Source organism: Parasteatoda tepidariorum, chromosome 2 (assembly GCF_982258835.1).
Source record: "Parasteatoda tepidariorum strain Cologne lab strain chromosome 2, Ptep-v5.0, whole genome shotgun sequence".
Classification (NCBI taxonomy): domain Eukaryota; kingdom Metazoa; phylum Arthropoda; class Arachnida; order Araneae; family Theridiidae; genus Parasteatoda; species Parasteatoda tepidariorum.
The window spans coordinates 70623252-70650399 of NC_141756.1; the positions used below are offsets into that span (position 1 = coordinate 70623252).

At 28.0% G+C, this 27148-nt stretch overlaps 1 protein-coding gene across 2 annotated transcripts in view; it reads right to left on the minus strand.

The window, feature by feature from the left end:
- Window positions 1-26277, minus strand: part of LOC107444914 (tachykinin-like peptides receptor 86C) — a 62872-nt gene extending 36595 nt beyond the window's left edge. For both annotated transcript variants that reach the window (XM_016059184.4, XM_043053403.3), the window contains exon 1: window positions 24722-26277. In XM_016059184.4, coding sequence (XP_015914670.1) covers window positions 24722-25212 — 491 coding nt within the window. In that variant the 5' untranslated portion in view covers window positions 25213-26277. The remainder of the gene's footprint in view (window positions 1-24721) is intronic.
- Between the last annotated feature and the right edge of the window lie 871 nt (window positions 26278-27148).

Below are 27148 nucleotides of genomic sequence, written 5' to 3' on the forward strand. Positions count from 1 at the left end.
TTATTTCTGGAATAACATTACAACTATGTAAAACTAGATGAATCATAACAAGTACTGTCAAGTAAGACATTTTTTTTATTTAATACACAATTTTAAAAGGAAAATAGAAGTATGCAATAACATACATCGTCATGGAAGCTTTCTTAATTTAGCTAAATTGCCAAAAAGTTATGAAAAGTGTTAAAAAAGTAATTTTCGAAATGAACAATATTAAATTTGAAATTTTTTAAATTTGCTAAATTTGGGCAATTTTTTAATTTTCTTAATATTGAACATTTTAAAGGTAGAAAACTGACTGTGCTGTTTACCTTCACAGCTGCAACTGAGCATATATATATATATATATATATATATATATATATATATATATATATATATATATATATATATATATATATATATATATATATATATATATATATATATATATATATATATATATATATATATATATATATATATATATATATATATATATATATATATATATATATATATATAGTTCAAAATCGAAGTGCTTCCCTTTTAAAAAACTAGGGAATATATCAAACCACTTTCACCTAACTATTAAATCACATACAGAAGAAAAACGTTTGTAATTACAATCGGTCCATTAAACAGGTCGATGGAATGTCAGTAAGAGGAAAAACTTAAAATGTTAATTCTAGAACACTTGCCAAAAATAGAAAAGGAAGACAGGATATGAGAGAAAGTGTATATATATATATATATATATATATATATATATATATATATATATATATATATATATATATATATATATATATATATATATATATATATATATATATATATATATATATATATATATATATATATATATATATATATATATATATATATATATATATATATATATATATATATATATATATATATATTAAATATTATAATATTATATAGTAATATAAATATATATGTATAATCTTGAATATTTTATTATAATTTTTTCAAACATGCATCAGAATGCTAAATGCCGTTTAACCAAACAGCTGTTCGTTTTAAATTGTACCGTAAGAATATAATGACCGGGCAAGGTCAACTTTTCCCTACCTTTCTTCACGCACACGTGATTTTCTTCTTAATAACAACTGTCTAGGGATGAGATAATTTACTAGCTATTCTTTTTATTGTTCCTCTTCAAATAACTTAAATGCTTTTTTTCTTTTATATTTTGTTAATGCACGGAATTTGTGTTGAGTTGTATTAAAGCTGTGATAAATTATGATATATATTTATTTAGCATTTCAAGTTACAATTTTTCTACACTTATTTATAAAACTGAACTGAACTGAAAAATTACTTGAATTTCAACTATAATAAAAAAGTCATTTTCTTTTTTTAACGTATTTTTTCTTTGCACATAAGTTGGAACATGTATAAATGATAGAAAGACAGCTCTTATAAGTTAAATAATTTTTCGACAACAATTAATGATTGTCTCATATTTAATAAGGGCAATGTGTTTTCAGAAAAGAATTTCTCAATAGTTTCAGTTCATTACTGTTTTACAAACGAAGTTTCATTTTTTAGTTTCTCTAATTATCTTAACTCACAGAACCCGCTACTACCGTAACATGAAAACTTTTCTCATACAAATTTCCAATATATGTTGCTTTGTTTCAGAAAAAAAAAGATGCTTTTCATGCAAAATTTCAAATATTTGATGAAAAAAATTCATTAATCACCTAAAAATATTACTTAATAAGTGAGAAATTAGAAAAAAAGCTTTCAAATTAAATGCATAATTAATCGTATAAAAAGTGATGCGAATTTTATGTCGCATACAATTACTAATAATATGTTTGTCACAACCTAAAGTAAAATTTATTGTTAATACACTTACTTGTGTGGAGCTCTATTGCTAGAATTCTTTATCGGAAAATTATGGAAGATGTGAATATACATATACTTTTTGTACAAAACATCTTTATATAAACGATTTACAAAATGGAATAAGGGGATATAAGTATTCGTTAGTTATTATAAGTATTCGTTTGTACAGATCATAGCAGTAGTGTACTTTCAGTATGTTTATTCCATCTCGTTCTGTCTTTTCTTCTTCTCTACCAAAATCAAACGATAACTTAGAACAGTTCAACAGTTTGAGGGCTGGCTTTAGTTTCTAGCTCTCTATAGCTATGAACAAGCAACTAACCTGCAGACGACAGTTCTGATCTAGTTCTTCGATAATATTCATTTTAACCACAATGTTGCTAATAATTTTAAAATTATGAATGGATTTTGCAGGTTGTTAAGACTGCTGCAGATTTAAACAATATTATGAAGACACGAAATATACAATAAGTAATCAATCTTCTTATTTACTTTACTTGTTTTGGAAAATTACACATTATTATTGTTTATTTGTTTTTATTCGTGTGTGAAAATTTATACGTTTAGTTAATTTTATGTTCTGAAACGCTGCTAACTACTTGAGATGATTATGAAACGTTTCGGAAAGCCCATCTGTAAAAAATGTCAAGAGAAAATAAGCTAATAAATTAGTGAACAGAGAAAAAATATAGTCAAAACTACCAGAATATGGTAGTATTTACCTTGTTTCTGGCTCTATGGGAACCCCAAAATGCTTGGTTAAAAAGCCCTATCGTTTTGGCAAAATTAACAATAAATATAATTTTATAATGCATGATAAAATTTGGTAATTTTATCACGATAACTTAGAGCATGGCATAAAAAGCATTTCGGTTAAATTTATTTTTCAATTTTGTAATTTTTACTAAATGTCTGGTAACAAGAACTATAAATTTAAAATCCAGGAAAACCGTAGCCATTTACTATAAAAAATTTCAGATCAAAATACGTTATAAAGTACAGGCATTTTGGATTCATCTGCTTTAAAATCCATTTTAAAGTACTATTCATCTTTTCCGTATACCGTAATTTGTACAGTAATATTTATGTAATTAGTGTGATTCAGTGATTTTTTGAAAATTATTACTGTAAAAATAGCAATATATCAAGGATTTTACGGTAAGAAGTAACCCCACTCGGAGTGTCGGATTTTTTTTACCGTAATTTGATCCTGTGTATGAACTGAAAAATTTTCAAATAATTGACTTGAATATCCTATATTTTGAATTTATCCATCGGAATTATGTGTGCATATCAATCGGAATTATGTGTGTGTATTGTTTTTTTTACAAGAAATATTATTCTTTTATAGTACGGTAATTTAAACAAATTTTTTTCTCCGTGTGCTGACCATTTTTCAAGTTATGAAATGGTACACAAAGAATACTGTATCTGAATAAATCTGGCTTTTTTTCTAGAAGATTTGAACTTTTCTCTTACAAATGTATAAAGGTGATCTGAAAACAATAAAATATCGCGCTACTAATTTAGTTAAGTGAACAGCCACAAGTTTGAAAACCTCATTTTTCCATATTTTCGCATATTTAACTACTGGTATAACAAGACCGATTTTTTGTTTATTTCATTTTGCCTTTATTTGAGACTGAATGGGATAAATACGCTAAATAATGAACAAAAAAATCACTGTAGCAGAGAAAGAAAATAGATGAAAGCAGAGCAAGAAAAACCACAGTAGTTTGCTTCCCCTTGTTAACGACATCAGTTCCTCGACGACTTCTCCATAGCTTGTAGAAATGCATTTCACCCTAATTTGTCCTTCTCGGGCACTGTGAATTTTCATATTTTGTTTTTCATCTTTTTTCTCTCTCGGCTGCTTTGTAGCAACTTAACTTGTTATTTTTCAAATCAATTTTGCTTATCTTTTCATTCACCCCTTTGCTAGTCCTGAAAATGGGCGCCTGCTTTTGAGCCCTTAAAACTTACTGAATATTATTTTCAATTTGTATACTTTTAAAGCTGTGGTAGTTTTTAGTCTAGTAATATTAGCTTGGTTTATTGAGATTATTTATTTAATGAAGTAATCTTAAAATATCTACAATAATCTAACAGAAATTATTTCATATATATAATTGTCATACAAATAATCTTTCAACTCACACAAAATAAATTAATTTAGAGAGCAATGATTAATAGTTTATTAAAAGAAAACAGTTTTCGTCCCTAAGATTTTAATTTCTGTTGTCTTTAAAAAAGAATGATAGGAGCTTTTCGATATAGTCTCCTTAAGAACTATTTTTCTTACTTAATTGAATAGTAAAGTACTAAAATATTAAAACTAATGCCACTGTCTAAGCTAAACAGTACAAAAAAGTTATTCCATTATAAATTAAATAATAACGAGAATTCAGTATTTAAGTTATTCATGTCTATGGGAATGATTTAAAGAGTAAGTTTGTTAATCCTTGAAATAAATCGTAAAAGCTATACTAATTGTGGTCTTTGTTACTTAAAAGATTTTTTACAACAAGATTAAAAAGGACGAATTAATTTTGCTTTAGTTTTTGTTACTTATATGGGTTGTAAGGAAATTGAAAAGTTTCTTTGCAATAAAAAGTGTCATCGAGTCAGTAGATTTTGCCCCTATTTTAGAATTAAAATAACATTTTGTTTTCATTTCTAATTAAAGTTACCCGCCGAAAATGGCTCACAAATCACTTCTTATAACTAGCAGCTGTGCATGAAATAGAAGTTTTGTACGAAAACTGTTTTTTTTTACGGGTAACATAAGATTCTTGTTTTAATGTTAAAAAAGATTAATGCTTCATAAAAAATATTTGCTAGTTCCATAAATAATGCACGTTCCTTGTCTGGAAACGTCTTTCCGTGTTATTGCAATTACTTTCTTTCTTCTTTTTCTTTTTTCCTGTGCTTCAATACGTTTTCAACCCAATTTTCAAACCCTTTAAAACCTAATTTTTTATTGAGTTAATCTATTAAATTCAAAATTGCTTGATAACAGTGCTCTTACGCCTAATTCAAAGCATGTAGTAAACAAACTTGAAATAGTTCAAAGAAATTTATTTGCAATTTTATTTACATATTTATTATTATTTTTTTATTTGTTTTTTATTTATGTATGTTTTGAAATCAGATAGAGTTTGCATAAAATTGGATTTTTTACAAAATATTCAATGTTTTGAACAAGAAAAAATATTCTTTTATCTATCTATACTCTGCTAACATAATGTTTTAAAGAGCAAATTTGTTAAGGCTTGAAATTAATCGTAGAAGCTATACTAATTAAAGTTTCTGTAACTAAAAAAGATTTTCTTGAGCAAGATTAAGAAGACTGAATTAATCTTGCTTTAATAAAATGCTTTATTAAGACTTTAATGTAAGATAAGATGCTTAGAATTGTCTAGATTAAATTAGCTTAGGAATTTTTAATCAATTTAGAGGAAAAACAATGTCTTTAACCCATAAACAGTAAGGTAAATTTGAAGGGTCTCGAACAGTAAAGTATTAAGCCACATTTTTTTTCTGAACATTGTATTCAATTTCACATTGATTTTTTTTATTATTGTTTTTAGTTAGATTTTCAAAAGATTATAGATTACGAATAGATAAGGGCACAATGCACAAAACATCTAATCCTACATGAAAATTGATTTTTTTTCCAACAAAACTTTTTTAATTAACTCAAATCCTGTAATTCCTTAAACTTAACACATCTAAGAAAAGGATTTTAAAACTAAACATTTTAAATACATTGCTTCCTAAAAGATACTCCGGCCACAATGTATCCAAAAACAATGCGAGGTGTCCTCCAATTTAAAATGTCTTTAATTTGACTTTTTAGAAAAATAATATTGCTAAAATTTAACATTTTTAAGTTACAAAGTAAGGATGATAGTTTAAATTATAAATGAAATAATGCTCTAAACAAATTATTATATTTGAAACAATGAAATAAAGTAAAATCTTTTATTTATAATCTCTTGACTGAAAATTGAAAAAAATAATTACATTATGATTTTTCTTTAATTTCTTTTGGTTAGTAATTAAACATATTTACATTTTTTCCAGTCTTAATTTTTGTTATATGGTAGTAAAAAAGAATATCCTATTGTGGTTATTAGAATATTTTTATTGACGACGTGACTCATATTAAATGCTAGTATTGTCTTATGCCACCATAATTTTTTACTCAAACAAAATAGTCTTTTTTAGTGACGAAATTGTCGGACTACAATTGTTAGACTTGTATTTGAAACTATAACTTATTCCAGCAAAGTAAATGCAAAAAGAAGTTATCAAACTTAATTATATGAACTTCAGTGTCGTGCATTCAAGATGATTTGGTTTTCAAGATAACGCAAGTCGATAATCACGATATTGTAGTACCAAGTCATTTTAAAATTTAAAACAATGCAGTTGATGATTGTTCTTTTTGAAAAACAAGCACTCAATTTAAAATTTTGAAGTTACTTTGAATCGAATTTAATTGGAAATTTGTTGAAAACTTAAAACAAGTAGAATCTCACTAGTAGCAACATAAATCCATCTGTGTTTTCTATAATGTAAACTGTAATGTAAAAAAATAAAGCAAACTAATGTAAATTTCTCATGTATGTTAAATCAGAATACCGTACTTATTTTTTGCAATATAAATACGACACCAAGTGAAATGCATTATTTTTAAAAATATTACTTCTATGTGATCACTAATGTTCTCGTAGAATATCGAATACAGTTTAGAAATTTTGAAACAAGTTAAATCAAAATACCGTAGTCATTTTTTTTAACCTGAATGCGACACTAAGTTATACTGCATTATCATGCAAGGAGAAAAAAATTCTGATAAAATTACCGTACATGGTAAAGACATTTCTGGTAAAAAGAACACCATAAACTTGGAAATAAAAAGTAAATGCTATTTAAGCTTTTCATGTTTCAACGGTTTCCCTTTATATGGTACCTGTTTTCAAATTTATAGTTCTAATGACAATTTAGTAGCACACATTTACTGAAAATGCAAAACTGAAAAGTAAATTTAATCCAATGAATGGTTTCAATGTCATTCTCTAAGGTTTTATGATAAAATTATCCATTTTAATCCCATTTACGAAATTTTAAAGCATAATATAAAACCATATTTTTTGCTAACTTTACCAAAGTGATAATCAAAGCTCTTTGATAAAAATATCATGCTTTTATGGTTTTCCCATGCGAAAGCACATAGAATTTTAACACATACCCTGGGTTTTAACTAACTTTTTTCTCAGTGTGGGAAACAATTCTTCGGTGCAATCTATAATTGCTCGTGAATTATCAGTTGCACACGCACTGATAGAAATTCAAAAACGGATTGGATCATTATAATGAAGTTGTTTTTTACAACCTGAATACAGTAACAAGGTTAATTCCATCATCATATAACGTAATCATTTTTCTTGTTCTATAACACGTTTTCTAAAAAAATTTGAAACTTTTTGAATCAGAATATCGTACTTTCTTACTGCAACTTGAATACTACATCAAGAGAAATTGTATCCTCATGCAAATTAATACTTTTAAGTAGTTAGTTAACAGTGTAGTGTTTTTGTTTAGCAACATGAGCGCTGATAGAAAATTTTGGAACACGTTAAATTATAATACCATACATATCCGTTATAGCCTAAATAAGACGCCAGGCTAAATTGCATTAATAATTTTTAAAAACTATAGTGCTTACTACAGTTCTATCTAAAAAAACCTGTTCAGTTTATGACCTTATTATAGTAAACTCAAAATTTTTGTATGGAACAACATTTAGCTGACTTTTCCGTGGGTGTAATATTTTTATAACGACAAAAGACAATGAAATTATCTATACGATCTATGCAATAAATTTATGATTCCTTATTCTCTCTATGAAATAAATCTAGCAAATTGTAATTGGTCAGTCCGTTTATTATATGCATGATCATAAAACATCCAATAAACGTGGTTTCCAAGCATTATAACCTATGGTCCTATGTCGTAAAAACCAATTCATTTAATAAATCTCATAAAAATCGCCTTCTAAATCATGAAAATAGTAAGTGAGTGGCCATTCAAAATAATAGTTTCTTGAATTGATTCTTTGGTATTTTGCGTAATCTATCTCCACAACTAATCTGAAATATTTTTTACCTACATGATTGCATGAAAAATCTTTGGAAACAAAACTTAACGGTGTAGAAAAAAGGTAAGAAAAAATTTTGCTATTGATTCCAGTAACTACAGAACCATATTTTTTTATTTATTAATTATTTTTTAAATTAATTGTAAATAGATATGAAAATTAAATAAAAAAAAATGTGCACAGGGAAAAATATTCTGATGGAGTTACAGTACTGTATGATAATGGCATATCTAGTAAAAAAAATACTGGTTAATAAAACCACAATGTAGGGTACTTAAACCATTCATTGGGTAATTTTTCTTTTCATCTGGTAATGGCTTACAGGAAATTCTGGTTTTCAAAATTATACTTCTTATAATCAAGCATTATTAAATAATGTAAAACTGACAATTAAATTTAACTGAATAAACGGTTTTCATGAGATGCGGCTCTAAGATACAGTGAAAATAATTACCAATTATTATCCCATTTACCAAATTTTGCCATAGATTTATAAATCCATATTCGATTGTTAGTTTTATGGCAATCCTTACTAAAGTTGTTCGCTAAATTTTATCTTGCTTTTTAGTGTTATCCCAGAACTAGAAACATGGTAAATTTTACCATGTGCAGTGAGTTTTGACCATATTTTTTTTTCTCAGTGTGGAAGTAGATTGCCTCTAACACGTTTTATTAGTTTTTAAAATTTATTAACTATTTTTTTTAATTTAATAAATTTTTTTTTGTCTATTTATGTATTTTTTACCAATTTATAATTAATTTAATACAAACAAAAACTGTTATGTTTGATTTATGTATAAAAACAAGTTTAGAAACTTTTTTGTTTAACAAAATAATTTTTAGTTATTTATTTACATATTAAAATTTAGAGTTAGCTTTTTTTAAAAATTGGAGCTAATACATACACTATCTAGCCATTAATGACCGGACACCCCTTGAAAGGCAGGTGGACTCGTCCTGGCGGAATAAATACGCAACCTGTGGTGGGGGAAGACCATTCGCAAGCAGGTGACGGCCATACGAGCATTAACAGTGAAAATGAGTGGACGGTGAGAGCTGAATGAGGCGGAAAAGGGCATGATCATAGGTTCCCACCGATTTGGTCATTCCATACGTGCCATCTCCGACAAGTTTCAGATACATCGGTCAACAGTTGGTGACGTCGTGTTGAAATGGGAACGAGAGGGAGTGATAAAACCGCAGTCCCGACCCGGCAAGCCCAAAATAATGTCCGACAGGGATCGACGATCTCTTCGACGTGCAGTGAAGGCAAACCGACGAATATCGTTGGACACTGTCGCTACCAGCATCCGGGCTGCATCTGGCAGAGTTGCCAATACACGTACCATTCGTCGAGAGCTGATTGCACAAGGATTCCATGGACGAGCAGCAGCACATAAGCCAAACATCTCTCCATCAAACGCCCGCCACCGATTTCAGTGTTGCAGAGCACGTCGCCAGTGGACAGTAGAGCAATGGAAAAGCGTTATGTGGAGTGATGAGTCACGCTACATGTTGTGGCACTCCGATGGACGGGTGTGGACCTGGCGAATGCCCGCAGAACGGTACCCACCGGAGTGCATTGTCCCCACTGTGAAGTTCGGCGGTGGAGGAATTATGGTGTGGTCCTGTTTCTCATGGTTTGGCCTTGAACCCTTGGTGTTAGTGCGTGGAACCCTGAGCGCAGAAGGGTATAGAGACATCATGGACAATTCGGCGCTTCACACCCTGTGGCAAAAGTTCGGTAATGGCCCGCTTGTGTTTCAACACGATAACGCTGCCATTCATAAAGCACATGCCATCACGGACTGGTTTGATGAAATGGGGGTGCAAGAACTTGACTGGCCATCCCAAAGACCCGACATCAATCCAATTTAGCATCTCTGGGATGAGTTGGAGCGCCGGTTGAGGGCCAGACCACAACGCCCCAAAACCACCACTCAACTCTTCGCCATGTTACAGGAGGAATGGCGGGCAATACCTGCCGCCGTGTACCAACACCTAGTGGATAGCCTTCCTAGAAGGGTTAAAGCTGTGATTCGGGCGCGTGACGACCCTACGCCCTACTGACTTGATACTAGCACCTCATGTATCCGAAATGAGAGGTGTCCGGTCATTAATGGCCAGATAGTGTATTACAACATCACACTTTTTAAGATTATATCATATTTTGCACCATTGAGAAACAACAACGAAGTTTTTATATTATCCAGAAGGATATATTTTTCGATTATTTTTCTTCCTAGTCAAGTGGTAACAGATTTCGAAACTATTACATTTGACATACTTTGAAGAAAATATACTTTGATATTGATATAGTTTAAGGAAAAGACTCCAATTCTAACAAACAATAAAACATATTGACTTAAAAGATATTTTATACTCTACCGAATAGTATATCTGCTCTTTCAAACAGGCTTCATATTCTATAAGGAAAAAAAATTTATTCTAAATTCCAAAAAATACTGCAGACGACGTTACCGCTTATCATAAAACTTTGCGTAGCATGCACATCTTACTCTTATAAAGTAAAAAATATTGAATGAGGAAAAAAATATTCTAATTTTAGTATTTTACGGGGCATTTAAGGTATATTTTGCTGGGAAAATGCCACTTAAGTGGACATTAGCTTTTGAGCTTTTTATATCCAAAATATATATTTATTATTGTTTTGTGCAATGTAATTTAGTTTAATAAAAAAACTATTAGCAGTAGAATTAATATTTTATTAATCACGCACTCTAATGTCTGAAGATTAAAATGCAACACATTTTCGTTTTTTTAATATATTAAATTAGTTTTATAGCTTAGAGTTAAAGGAGACATTTTTCAGATTCATTTTAGATATATTTTTGGCTTTTCGGCGTAAAGTAAAGAATTGCGGATTAGAATTATATTTTTTCAGCAACTTTCCTAATGCCTACAAATAAGAAATTTTCCCTTTCTTATTTTTGAATGATTTTTAAGTCATTAAAATTCTTAAAGTCAGTTTTAAGCTTTTTTACAGTGAAATTAATCTATGTAATTTTGATAACATAACAAATAATTCGTTTTTTTATTCAATCGTTTACTGAATTCCACATACTCCGCGTTACTTCAGTACTTTTTTTATTCAGTTAAAAAAACTAAATAATAATATTTGTACAAGTTAAATAGATTTATAAAAATTTCCTACATCGATCTTTCATTTTTAGAACAACCCTCCACTTGACCTTGTGTTAGGCAAAGAGTCTTACTTGAGACTCCTGCAAAGAAGGTAGATTTTGCTAATCTTCTTTTCTTTACAAAACAATATTTCTCTGTGAATTATATCCACAATAATAATATAAAATAACGCTTCAAAGTAGACCGAACAATGTATTATATTCTACCATGTATTATATACCTATTTCAAATATTATTTACTATACTGCTGATATATTTGCAAGAGTATATCTCAAAATCTATTTTGTGAAGATATTATAGACCCACACAAAGAAAAAAATTTAATAAAAGTTATCAGAATATGATAAAATTTACCATTATTTTGACTCTTTTGGAACTCCTAAAAATTTTACCGAACTCCTATAATTTTACCATAACTCCTAAAATTTTTACCGAAGCGCTTTGGTAATGATTTTGTTAAAACTAAAATAAAATGTGCTTTTATAATGTACTATAAAATTTGGTAAATGTGACAAAATTGGTTAATTTTATCATAATACTTTGAATCATCACTTAAATGCGGCTAAATTTACTTTTCAGTTTTATATTTTTTACTGAATGTGTGGTAATAAGAGCTATAATTTTGAAAATAAGAATCTCCGGTAATCCGTTACCATATGAATTGAAAAATTAACAAATTAATGGTTTAAAAGCCTTATACTTTATTATTATTATTTTTATTAGAAATATTATAACCACACAGCTCGAGTATATTACCAGAATTTCTTTTCTCAGTTAAGAAACGAAATTATGTTACAAGAGGATAAAAATTATTCTTAAAAACACAGTTTAAAATTATATTTTCCTCCAATAATAAATTTTTTATCTCTTATTGTACCATTTTTACCTTAATTTTTCTTTTTGGAGAACATCTATTTTAAAGATTAATGCTATAACAAAAATGTCTTAAAATTAGAGGTTATTTTGTTAGCTCAACATTTAGCTCAACATTTAATAACACGTCATTAAATGCTTTATTTCTAAAGCAAAACGAAAGCTTTTCTATTCGTAGAAAATAAAGTGAAAATAATGATTGATTATTCAGACAGGAATATTAAAACCTTCGTAGACGAATTCCTGATATGAATCTTAACTAAAGATTAATAAAGCCAAACCTCGTAGGAAAACTAATCATATAGAATGTTGGTAATAAAGAATATCATAATGGTATTATACGTATTTATGAATATTAATGAATAAAGTTTCTAACTGTAATCATTTGCGAACGTTCTATCCAATTTTAGTAGCTAGCTTAAGTAATTTAGTAATCAAGTTTGGCCGTTTATTGCACGTGAAGTTCAAACTATTGACTTATTGAATTAATTATAGAAAGCGTATAAAACCTTTTATTGCAGTTCTAAATCTTTATTATAAGTCTAAAAATTCAAATTTTCCGTTTATGTTTTTTTTTAAAGTTTCAAATGCTTTACGCCATTAAAAATTTACATGAGTGGTCAACAGTGATATACTTGGTAAAGAGTTTTTATCAGGGGAAATGTATCTCGAAAACTATCTTGAAAAAATAAGGACACAGTTAAAAAATTCCGTTATCCGCAGTTGCGGAATCCGGATTCCACCATTGATTTTTTTATATTACATAGTAAAAGGAAAAGAAAGAAATATTTTGCAAGACTCATTCATCAAAAGGCACACACAATAGTGGAAATTTGAAAATCTTAAATAAGTCTATTTGTAACAGCCAAAAGGGGGGATAAACATTAAACGAACATTCGTTGTGACTCTTGAAATGTAAAAGATTTTCTTGGTTTGCCCTCTCTCTCACCTAAACCCATAGTGCAAAGTCGCATAGTGCAAGCCAAACCCATTTGTTCAGTATATATATGGGTGATTCTCACGAAATATGGCAATTTACTGTCACTTGCACCAAGATCTAATGCTAAACTACTAAAAAAACTTTTTTTAAAAAAATTTAATAAATAGCATTGCTGTTAGCATTTTAAATAACCCAGTAATAGCATCGACTATTTTGTATATTTAAAAAATTAAATTGAACTTCATGTTTCATGAACAAAATTTCATATTTCTGGCATGTCACAAACAATGTTTCCAATAATAACTAGCTTCAAAATTTCCCATTAATTTTCAAGTATCTAATTTTTTTTTCATCTCAACCGGTGTGAGCATTTCTAGAATATGCGCAGAGGGTATTATTTACCAAAACTTTGCTTAAAAATTTTTTTTCTGTAAATAATTTGTCTGTCACAAGAAAATCTGGCATTTTCCTGGCTACTTTTATTTATTGGTTTATAACCAAAATAGATAGAGCCAGCAATCCATATCTTATGTTAATAGATTGATTAGACGCCCTCCTATATGAACATGTCTTGTTGCATGAATAAAGAACCAAATTTCTGGTTCAAAATCTATTTCAAAAAATGTTTCCAGGTGAGTAGGTTTTTGTGTTATCATTTTCCTGGCTTCTAGAAATCATTAATAACATAAACTACATAGATTTATCTGAGTTATTTTAAGAAATCCTGCAGAATATAAACATCTTAGGCCAAAATATTAAGTTAACGTAAAGTTATATACTATAACAGGGCGAATTTATCATTATCCTGGCTGCCATTTTCCTGGCTTATGAATGCTAGGACATTGAAGTGATACCAGAATTTTTTTTAACTACTAATACGGTAAAGAGGGAAAGCAAATATTAACCTAATACCAAGTTTATGAATACCAAGTTATTGAATGTAATCAAAACTATTTATTTAATGATTATTTTGCACAATTTCATTCTGTTCATATCAGCAAAACAAAAATCTTTTTTATTCTTTCTACAGCAGATAAAAGAATTTAAGTTATTCATTCATCCAGCCATATGTCCATCTAACAACAAGGTTAAGATTTTGTTACTTACTAATAGCGTAAAATGACTATTTTTTCAAACTTCTAAGCTAATATGCCATTTTCATGGCATTCAAAATGTGGTGAATTTCCATTGTCAATAAACTATATGCTGTCAATAAACTACAAAGCAGATGTCAATGAACTACACTGCTGTCTGTAAGATATTAATAAACGTAACTAAATAAATATACAAAAAAAAATTAGATTTTTTTGAAGACTTTAAATTTGAAGATTGGTCCGAATTGTCATGTTTCCTAAGAATCACCCACATATATATATATATATATATATATATATATATATATATATATATATATATATATATATATATATATATATATATATATATATATATATATATATATATATATATATATATAAATACTGAGGTTTTGATAGTTTTTGAACGATCCTTACTGCAAAATAATATTTATATAACCGTCGTTGAACAGCCGACACAATTTTGGGTTTACGTCTATTAATGTGCTACTCCATAGCCTTGTAATTTTGAACCCAATCCAGAAGACAAGGGGTCAAGCATTGGGAGAAATTTGCCACAGCTAAAATCTCCCATGGTTAGCCTCACGGCAAGGGGACTCTGACCCATGATCCGTCTACCACTGAGCATATTTTACGTCATCACTGGGATCGGTGCAAGTCGGATGCCGAATTCGCATCGACCAGCTATCTCTGGAATTCGAACGAGGTTCACCTGAATAGAAAGCAAGCGCTCTATCCCCTGTGCAATTTTGGCTCCTGCAAAGTTACAGACCTAGACATTATTTTCGTATTCATAAAAACCTATAACGTTGAAAGGGAATACCGCTTAACTCTGAAACGCCTATTCTATTTATAACGAATATAGTAGTGATGATATGGAATATATGTCCTATCCGAATTTAAAAAGCTACAAGGATCTTATTCCCTTGCTACCTCATACTTTCGCTAAGCTGGCTCTTCAGCAGTTGTTGCCCCAGAGAACAAGTTGTTATTCGAAAATAAATAACGAAAAAAGAACTGTGAGTAGCCATATAAAGTTTTGTTCCACTTAATTAATTTATTATCTAATTTCTCTTTCTTTTTATTAACTTCTCTTTAATATCTTTCATTATTCATCTCTAAAATTATTACTTTATTATGTTTTTATAACTACTTTTATCAATAACGCAAATATTGCCCTTAATAAAATATTGCAACTTAAAAAATAAACACTTTATACAATGTTTTATTGCAAAATTTTCTCTAGAAAAACGAACACTTTATTTCAAGGTTTTAAATGAAACTTTTTAAAAGTCATGGCTTTTGTGTTTTCCTTAATCATAAAAATTGGATCTTATTTCCATCTTTTGACAAAATTATTAATAGATTTTCACAGTTTGTACGGAAACCCAATTCTTTATTTGATTTTTCATAAAATTAGAACCCTATTTTCACACATTCGCGAAATAATTATCCCTTACAAAAAAATAAGTTACTTTTTAGGATGTTTTGAGGTTGATAGATGCGAAAAAATATTCCTAGAGTAAAAAAGGAGATTATGTTTTATGCACCAAAGGTTTATCATGCACCAGAAATACCCTCATTAATCAATCTCAATTTCAATATCATTTAAACCTCACAAAATCAAGATCGGGTGAAATTATTCAAACCTCTACTATACGTATTGGCTTGAATGTAGAAAAATTAATCCGTACCATCAAAATCAAACTCCCGAAGCTGGATGCTCTTAGGTAGGTTTTCATCAACTCTCAAAATAACTTCAAGTGTGAATACAACAACTTCATACACCTTGATTTTACACCTTGGAAAGGTTTATCTTTTAAGGTTATTTTTGAAATCAACTTCGAATAAACGTCAAATCTCAACAACACCTCAAAACAACTTCAAATGAGCCTCAAAAATATTTTGTAAGTGATATATTTTTCACAAAAACAAACTTTTAACAAAAAGTCTGAAATGATCCGCGATAATAACAGACAGACAAGAAAGTGTTTTTATAACCAGAGTACATTTTCATACATTCAAAAATACTTAATGTCATAAGAATATTAAACTTTCTTTACAAAAACGAAACAATCCTGGTCAAAAGATTTAACTTTAATTTTTGAAATAGTATAACGTTTTATTTTTATCGAAACAGAAGTTTTCCACAAGGACAAAAACTGTTTTATTACAGGTAACACAAATTCTTGTTGTAATGTTTAAAAAAGTTTAATAAAATATATTTCCTACTTTCATAAATAATGCGCGAATAATGCATAAATGTATGGATAATACATAAATAATGTTTTGAAACTTCTTTCTACTTTATTGCGATTACTTTCTTTCTTTTTCTTCTTCAATTTCAATACGCTCTCAATAAAATCCGAATTTCTCGCGAATTAAATTTAAATTTACTAGGTAGCAATACTCTTAAGCATAGTTTAAAGTATGTAATAAATTGTATTTACTTTTTCTTGAAATAGGTCATAAAATGTATTTATTATTAATTTATTTTAATTATGTTTTATCCATTTATTTATTTTTTATTCATCTATTAATTTTTTATTCACTTATTCATTTACACAATTTTGGACATGTAATTGATTTAGCATAAAATTGGATTTCCAGCAAATTAACAACGTCTTAAACAGGCACTTTATCAAATTTTCAATAATACTGGGTGCTCTGAAAATGCTGGATGATTTGAAATGTATTTTATAGAACAATGCAAGGAGGTAGAAACGAACGGTTTCCTGCATTTTTTTTAATTATTTTTTTTAGAAAACATGTATTTTATTCCCGCCAACTTCCGAGTTCGTCTACAAATGAAGTTGCTGGTTGAAAAGAAAATGTAAAATTTTTTGCTGTATGTCTGATTAGTCCAGCTGAAATATTTGCACAGCAGTCTGCTAGTTTTTTCTTAATACTGCGTACCATGATGTTCGAGTTAGTTATCCTCAATTGGCATCATGTTGTATTATCGAATTTATAATTAGTTTCAAAACTTTGTGCTTTGTAAGAATGAATAACAGGTTTCCTACGCAGAATGCAGTAAGCCATAACTTTCTCTGTATTTCCCTGTACTTTCTGTGTATTGGTAAGTAATTTTTGGTACATCCGACAACTAAATTGTTTTTTTTTTTTTTTCACTTTTTACTGGATTTTTATTAACTAGTTTCAGTGTCTGTGTATTGGAATCTTATAATATCTAATGGACCTAAATATATGATTGCAATGCAAGTTTCGTTTGTATTCCAGTTTTCAAAAGCAGAATTTATTATAACGACCAAGGAGAATTTATTGTAAATCGATATTTTTGACCACTTTTTGACTAATGTGAATAACTTTTTACTAAAGATATGATAGATAGAAATACAAGCTTCAATAATTTGCTGACAACTACTATTTAAATGTATATTGTATTTTATGGTCTAATAGAATTTGTATTTAATCGACCAGCACTCCAAAACTATGTATAATTCAAAATCAATATTATTCAAAAAGAAATGCAATTCAAAAGCCATTATTATTCAAAAGCAATATAGCACTTTTCGTCTAACTGGAGTAGCCAAATTTGAACTGCAGCTCTGTATCTGATCTAAATAAATGTTGACACAAGCAAATTTTTTTATGATTCAAATCTCTGACCATTTTTCAACGTACATTATCCCAATTACTACAAAACTAAAGAAAAAACAATAACATAAGCCTAAAAGATACAAAACAAGCATTTTAAAAGCTATCTTTTCATGTCTTATAAAAAATATATCATATTCATGTATCATAAAAAAAACTATTCTATCATTATAGATTCCCCTTCTTCAATTTTCAACTTTCAAAAGTGGTATATATAATTTGTTTTCTAGTAAAAAAAAATAAAATATTTCTGTTTTAAATTTTAATCTTTTTGAAAAATATAGTTCGGAAATTTTTCATTTTATCTAATCACTCCAATTTCAAAATATTACATTTAATTTCATGCGTTTATTTTAAAATGTCTAAAATCAATATATGTCATTAAAACAAATGCTCATCACAAAAATGTAAGTACTGTACAAGAGATACTTTAAATTACAGTTAAATTCGAAAACTATTTTTTAATAAAATTAATGAGGTGGCTTTAGAATAAATAACGACTTAATAATGAATTCCGAAAAATAAACTAGGGTGGCAATTAAGAATACTGTTTCACTAATTAAAGCAAAGTTTGAAGTTCGAAAATCGTTAAAAATACAGTATATAAACTTTTAAATAGGATTTTGACCTGGCGAAAGAGTTTCTTGTTTAAGAGTAATAACAAATGAATAAACCAATAAATAAATTTAATTAACAATAATGCATGAATAGTTAGATTGTTGTATAAAATGTGATAAAAATTGCTAAAACGTATAAAATAAGTTAGTCTTAAAATATTTATATAGTAATTATTGAAAACTGTGTCACGTTTATGGCTTCTTTGTTAGGTCGTGAAATGGATGTATAGCTTTTCAAGAAATAACTCAACTAACTTTCAATTTCAGATAGTTACAACATAAAGCATTAAATTGAATTTACCATCAGTATGCAGTATGACGGAACATACTTTGTTCTTTAAACTTAAATAATTAAGTGCATTGTTTTTCGATTTAAGCATACTAAGGAATTAAAAATACTTATTTCTATTGCTTCAATACGTTATAGTGAAAAATGATCAAAATATGATGTTGCATTACTTAATGCTTATAAAAATGTAAATGTTGTCCTGATTATTATAATTTAAATTAATTTTGCAGTTATCTTCATTTTATTTTATATCTGTCATTGCGCAACTGACCTAATTTAGAGTTAACGGCTACTAATGTTCAACTCCGTAGAATTGTAATTTTGAACCCAATCCAGAAGACAAGGGAACTTCTGGATCAAGTATTGGGAGAAATTTTGTCTTTGTGAAGGACTTTTTGATAGAACTAACACACATTTGCGCTACATGAAGAGGAAAACCACGAAAACCAACCACAGTTAGTCTGACTGTAAGGGGACTTTAACCCATGATCCGTCTACCACTGAGGATATTTTACGTCAACCCTGTCGTCTATGCGAGCCGGGTGTGGCTCGCCAGCTCTCGACCAGCTCTCGCTGGGATTTAACCCGGAGAGCCTCTTTGGGAGGCGAGCGATCTATGCCCTGAGCTACCACTGCTCAATTAATCTTCATAGAAACTTTTTTTGAGTAGAAAATTAAGAGTATATTATAAAAGTCCAAATTTGTTATATTTAAAGAATTTTTTAATAATTTTAATAGCCGATTTATTTTTAGATATTACGCAATATAAATTTATGTGCTATCTTCCTGAATTTTAAACTGATTTTTTCTCTTTTTTTTACATTCTAAATCAGAAAATAAAGATTCGTTAAAATCTTATCAAGGGAAATTTTTTTTAAAACTTTGAATGTTATACACATCCATTCGAAACCACAAAATAAAATATTTGATTTTCAGAGGAAAATACACATTCCTAAAATCTTCACTGTTTCAAGAATTTTTAAGCAGAATTTAATCCTTTTTTTCTTCCTTTTTTTTGTAGACATGGAGGAAACCTTTTTTCCAATCTATTTGGCAGGTATTAGATTTTGCAAAAGAATCTGCCTTCTAGCTGTAGTTTGTCAAAAGTAAGCTAAGAAACCTAAGTTTAAAACTAAAAAAATCCCAGTTGAAAATTTAAATACAATTAGTATATTTACTAGAAACCCACTTTCCTTTTCTGTATTTTGCATTGTATTAATACTTAATTCTGAAACTTACATTTTTAATGATAGCTGTAAAGTAAAATTAATTTAATACAGAATTAAATTAAAATAAAAAGATGTTTATTTAAAAAAATAAGTTAAAGCAGAATTACATAAATTTAATTATTAATAATTAATCATTCTAATTAATAATGAAAAGTAAATTTAATTATTAAGTCCTAATATCTTTAACATATTTCTAAGGTATGTAATTCAGGATTTTTTAAGAATGTTAAATAAATAACTATTATTTTTGCGTCATATATTAAGCAACATTTCTCAAAATGTAGTCACTGAAGTTGCTAATTAAAATTTTATCGTACATTTTATTATTAATTAAGAGCACTATTATTAAAAATATTATAATTTATTATAGAATTTATTTTATTTGTAGATTAGATTTTTATTAAAACATCTTATTATTAGAAATTAGGTATGGTGTAGAATTAGTAATGGTGTGACATCTTATTATTAGAAATTAGTTGAATATTTTACCGTTTACTTTTCCTTCTTTTCTGAAAATTACACATATTTCTTTCCTGCTTAAAAATATCGCAATCTCTAAGAAGGATAAAAATATTTTTTAATTAATTTTGTTGAAAATGGAAGTTCCAGAAATGCACATTGTTCTGAAGTAAGAGTTTTAACTAGAAACTACAGCATCGTGAATTTTCGTTAAATTTACCACAGCTAATTTTGACAGTACAAATGAGCTACACAATTGCCTAGAGTAAAGGTCGATAATGATGAACTAAACAATCATTTCGGATATCAGAAATACATTGCAACCAAATGGCAGGGTGAAATGAGGCTAAATTTGAAGTCAAATAGCCTAAATTAGTCAACAGATTTACTCCTATTGTCATAACTCCAATAGGGATCAACAGATTTACTCCTATTGGTTAAGCCTCACACTACACAATTCACAGTAGCAAAACCTCAGGCGTTGAAATTGGAAATTCTTCATCATCATTCATATTCACCTGACCTATCCCCAATTAGCTACCACTTCTTGATCGATCTGAATTTTTTTTTTATAAAAGATACAATTTAAACCTAACTATGCTGTAGTACCGATATTACAGAAATTTATTGGTTTAAATTGGTTTAATACAGGGTATTATATATGCGGTCTTTATAAACCTGCCACTTAACTAGCAAAAGTACGTTAAAAAAATATTAGTGTAATTCTTTATAGGTTTTCCACCATCAATGTTTATACAAATTCCATCAAGAAGACCTAAGAAAACAGGACTGAAGTTGAATTTAGAAATACATGGGGCATAAATAACATTATGTGTAAGATGGTTATACTGCTCCGAAATCACTACAGAAAAGTCGTACTAGAGTGCAGACGCATCATCTTTAACAATAAAACAAGGAATACTTAAATAAAATTCTTTTATTTTTTTACAGAATATAGCATGAGAGATTAAATTAATTTAAACACTCTCTAAACGATTTCGCGCATTTTTTGGCATAATGCAATTTACTTAAAACTTATTATTATTTTTTCTTGAAGTTACACAAGTCTTGAAGTTAACATTAAGGAAAGTATATAATGTTCAGAACAAGTATTGAAACAATTACGCATGCAAATCTTTTCATAACATATTCAATATTTCGTTATATTCCGTTAAGTTTACAACTATATCTTACCTTCTTAAGCATAACTTTATTCCCTCTTTTCATTTCGTCTTCCAATCTTAAAAAATTCATCTTTAATTCTTTTATGTTGTTTTCATTCTAGTAATAACTTTCGCTATTCTATAGTTTAAAAACCCTCATTTAATTTTCTTTTTTAAATTTAAATTTAAATACTGAGAAAGACTAAAAATTTCGTTATTTTTCAATGAAAAAAAAATCACCGATAAAAATTATTTAGCATCTGAACTAGACTATACAGAGCCATCTAGTGCCATAATATGTAAGGAGAAAATTTCAGTTAATTTAAATTATAAGTATTCAGCTTGTATCTCCTGCAAACAATAATGAACTAATTAATATTCTTCTTAGAATTCAATGTAGGGAAAATAAAAAAGCGCATTCGTAAGCTATTCGTGTACTTCCTGTACTTCTACCTTAAATGTATAAAGGGAAATTTAGAAAAAGACAGTTATAATTATTTAATGAATTTGTGGAGCGAAAAAAAAGACAAATATGATTCAGTGTCAACAGTTATAATACCAAAATGTTAATTGTAAATAAAACGAAGGTGCCATCATTAGGCTTTGCGATTTAAGACACCTTCCAATCCAAGGTGATTAATTTAAATACTAATTCATTGTAGTTAAGCTTAGGTCATCGCTGAATTAAACTGCATTCTGGATTAAATTACGGTAAAAAGTACTGGCACCCTGGCTGCAGTATATATATATATTTATATATATATATATATATATATATATATATATATATATATATATATATATATATATATATATATATATATATATATATATATATATATATATATATATATATATATATATATATATATATATATATATATATATATATATTAGTGGGTGATGGGCTGGTAAAAAGATAAAATATAACATCCTCTATAGCATGCAATTGTTACAATATGAGGGAAAAAATTTAGCCTTTGCTTTACTTATGGGAAACAACAATTAAATTAATAATATTGAAAAAATAAATGGAAATATTATTAATTAAGAAAATCATATATAAAATTCCGCCTAAGATTTCGTTGAAATGTTTATAGAGAGTTAATCTAAAAATAACTAAATTATGGATTACAGTTATGTAGATGTGAAATATGTACGCTATTATGGTATAAAGTACCAGCACTTTGAATTCATGATCCGTAAAATCCATTTTTACCGTAAAATATTATGACGTAATTTCTGCAGTAATATTTATTCAACTAGAGTGATTGAGTGGTTTTACGATAAATATTACTGTAAAAGTTACGGTACATCAGTTTTTTTGTTCCGTAACATATTGTGGTAAAAATGGATTTTACGATAAAATGCACTGACACCAAATTACCGGTACTTTTTACCTTAGTTTGATCCAAAGTATCTAACAGTGTTAGTCACAGATTCTAGAAAATAAGGAACTTAAGTCAAAAATAGCAATGCCAAACTCAACATCCAAAATTGATTCAGCAGAATGGTTTAAGTTACACGAGTGACTAAGTATCCTCAAATGCTGGTATCTAAATTTTATTCAAGATGAATATTTTCTAATTTATATAATGTTGTTGTTCGTATTTAAAGATTTAAAAACTTAGTCTATCGATTCACTTCTAGTTGATTCGTTTCATCCCTTATCATAGCAAAAATGGGAGCCGCGATAACTCAGCGTTTAAGGCACTGAACTGCCATTGAGAAAAACAGCTGTTCGATCCCCAGTTGTGGCTTGAAGTCCACCCAGCTTCAAATCGATGGGTACCAGATTGACGAGGAAGTTAAAGGCGGCCCGTGCACAATGGTGACCACATAGTCACAATCATGCCGTCGGTCACGAAATTGTAGAGGCTTAGCCTCCATTACCCCCTGGCGCACTCGGTTTGTTCCGGAAATGCTCAACTTATAGCAAATAGCATTGTTGTGCATTGTGAGATTTCACTTATCTTACAAAATTATAATGCTCATCAAATTTCATTACTTTGTTATCACGTTAATGAGAGTATAAAAAGTAAGAGAGTTTAAAATTAAGGTATCTGTATTCTTACGCACATTCCTTACAAAAGCATATTGTAACTATGCAACGTCCAACTTGACTTAATAACTTGCAACTTAATAAAAATTCAATGACTGGATGAATTCTTGCAGGAAAAATGTACGATAAATAATGATAGACAGATAAAATGTAAGATATAAGTATAGATGATAAATTTTATACATAAATCTCGCACAATTTACGACATAAAAATGACTAGAAATATTTTAATATGCTTCCAAATAGGTTAAATATAACATATGCATTTTGAAAAAAAAATTCGATAAAATTTTTTTAACGTAATTATTTATCTTGTGCTTATTTAGTTTTTAATCTTTGCATCACACAAATCTTTGCATTGGCATGTTTTTCATCAAACAATTTAAAATAATATGGCATAAGGGATACTGATCGATTCAAGTTTTTATTTTGAAATTGAATTCTAATATTTAGAAAAAGAAAACGAAAAGAGGAAATTTAATACTGTAACAAATTACTTTTAAATAATATCGTGCAATATTTCAGTTCAATTCAATAAAATTTTTAAAAAATATATGTTTTTGAATAATATATAATTTTGAAAGAATACATATTCTATTTAGGAATAATATATATTATTGTAATATATTAGGAATAATAATAATTTTGAATAATATATATTCTACTTAGTTTAAGAGATGTAACATTTTAAAACTGTAAACATGTGAGCAAATTATGATGGTATAAAAATATATTTATAGTTTTAACATCACTTATAGTAAACAAAGGTTTAGACTTACATGTCCTTCGTATTTGTAGATACAATTGCGTAGTTTTTTTTCCATATCATATTATAAATTCTAAACAATAAAAAAATATCTTAAAATTTAGAGTTTTGCTTCTTGCATATTTCTAGAAACATAATTTATTCTGAAAAAGTATTTTTATGAGAAAAATACATTATTAATAAATTAATTTCTAATAGATTTAAACATTCATTTCGAAGAAAGGGTCTTGCATCTTGCATAATTACACTATGAAATACTCCACGCCAAAATATCAAATGTAGCTTTGTAAGAGATTATAAAATGTTTTTTAACTACTTAATTATATTCTTTCGAATTTTTAAAAACAAAAAAAAGAAATATTTTTCTCTTAAATGGTTTAAATCATAAGAATGTAAATGAATGAGCTCTAAAGATCTTACCTGTCAATGCTCATAGCCAATATTGTGAACACAGAGGTCGAAACAGTCAAATTGGCGACAAAATTACTGATGATACAAAATCCTTCTCCAAATGGCCAATGACTCTCCAGCATAAACACAAAGTTAAATATGGCATTACCACTCGCCAACAAAAAGTCTGCTATAGCCAAGTTCAACAAAAACAGATTAGTTATTGTTCTCATCCTTCTGTGAGCTAGTATAATCCAAATCACAATTGCATTACCGGCTACAGCAGTAGATATCATAACGCCAAACAGTATTGCCCATATAGCTTGCTGTTCCCAGGGCAGTAAATAAGGTCGACTTAAAAGAGCAGTTGGTAGAAAAAGGCCAAGACATTTGGCCCAATTGTCCTGTTCGCCTTCTAGCCTTTCTGTCTCATTCACACAACATGATACGTTATATCGTACCACTGGGTCTCTAAGATATAATTCCAACAAATCAATTTCTTTGGGTTGAGCATTACCCATATTTTATCGATAATGATGAAATTTATATAGTAATTTAATAAATTAGTAAAAATTATATTATTATAGCATTAAATAAATATAGTATGTTGATTACAACTTAATACTGTGTGGTAAATAATTTTATACTACATAGGACTACGTAGTTGATCCAGCGCTTACAAGTATTTTATATATATTTTTTTTTTATTTTGTATTATCATTTAATATATTTCAAGTGGTAAATGTAGAAATAAGAACATTATCTTGCATATTTGTTAATTCAAAAAATCAATTAAGGAAGTCTAAAACATTTTTCACAATTTATTTTGCAAAACGTTCTATTTTAAAACTGAATGGAATAAAATGGAATTAAAGCCCTTTTAAATGTAGGTTTATTTATCATAAATTATTTTAAAACATATTAGTTTTATAAATTCAATTAAGAATAAATAAAATTCCTGAACGTAAATGTTTAAATAATATTTATAACGTTTGTACCATTTCGGCGAAATAAATAATTATCTAATGTATCTTCGTCATTAATATATAAATTATTATTAGTTCGTAGTATTTTAAAAAAATAAACTTTGCAATAATTTAAAATGGCTTTAAATATTTGCTCTAAATCTTTTAATAAGTTATTTACTTTTAAAAAATATTTCCTATGTTAATAAATTTTTACAATTTTTTTTTCTTGAAAATTTAAACTAATTCGACAGCAGTGCCATAAAAGTATTTTCTAACAATTTATGACTCTAATTAAACTGCATTATTTTTTAAAAAAATACCCAAAAAAATCTAAACATTGTAAAATGTCATTTTAGCTTTTAAGAAAAATTTCCGAAAAATAAATTTTTCACAAACTTGCTCACTATTTGAAATCCTCAGAGATATCTAATTTGTAGCACCAAACTAAGTTTTCAGATTTCTGACAAAATGTAAAAACTTTTCTTCAAATAAATGCACCATATTTGTGATAGAAAAATTCATAGCTATAAATAACATCTAAGTTAGCACAACTAGCACAACTATAGTGTCAATACATCCTTCTACTCTGGAAGTTGTGAGCGAAATGAAGGACTAAGATGCCTTTCGACTCACTCCACGCAACTCCGCCTGTAGAGAAACTCCGCCTTAAATCACCTTACACGTGCGCTCAAGAAATAGTTTGTTGGAATAGAAATGTTTTAATTCGTGACTGCTTTGGTAGATGCTATTTTGACTGGAACTTTTATGTTTTATTTCGTGCTGCTTTTATTTTGAAATCTCTTCTATTTGGTTGCGGGAGCATCGTAAACATGGGAAAACTAATGAAACATTTCGAGACATTAAAAAGCAAATCTTTGCGTTTGCTTTAATTTTGGAAAATAAAATTCTTAGTCCTGTAATTTAAGTATTTTAACCAATTGTCAGATACATTATCTCAATTTTTCAGTTCTTTCTTTTTCGGTTGCGTAAATATGCTGCAAAATTCATTTAAAAATTCGCTTAACTTTACAGAAAACGCATTTTCCTGTACAAAATTGAATTGAATAGTTAATCACCTCCAACTGAATGGAATAAATCGTTTTTATTAAGTTTACACAAGAACTAAGTTCCTATCCATGAATCAAATACATTCAAGCACATTGACGAATTTTCTATTTGTTATTCACAGCAATTCAAATAAAAATAAATAGAGGCAATTAATATTCACGATATATTAATTATTTATATTTACGGGATTGAACATTGTTGTATACCTAGAAAGACTAAGGGGGCAAGCTGACCCTTCACGTATTGTTTACGTGTAGATCAATTTGACATTAAAAATTTTAAAATCTAATTATAATTTAGTTAAAATATATCAAATCAATTTAGTTTTAATATATCAAATCAATTTAGTTAAAATATATCAAATCAATTTAGTTAAAATATATCAAATCTGTTCAATATCTCAGAAATATAGCGCCAACTT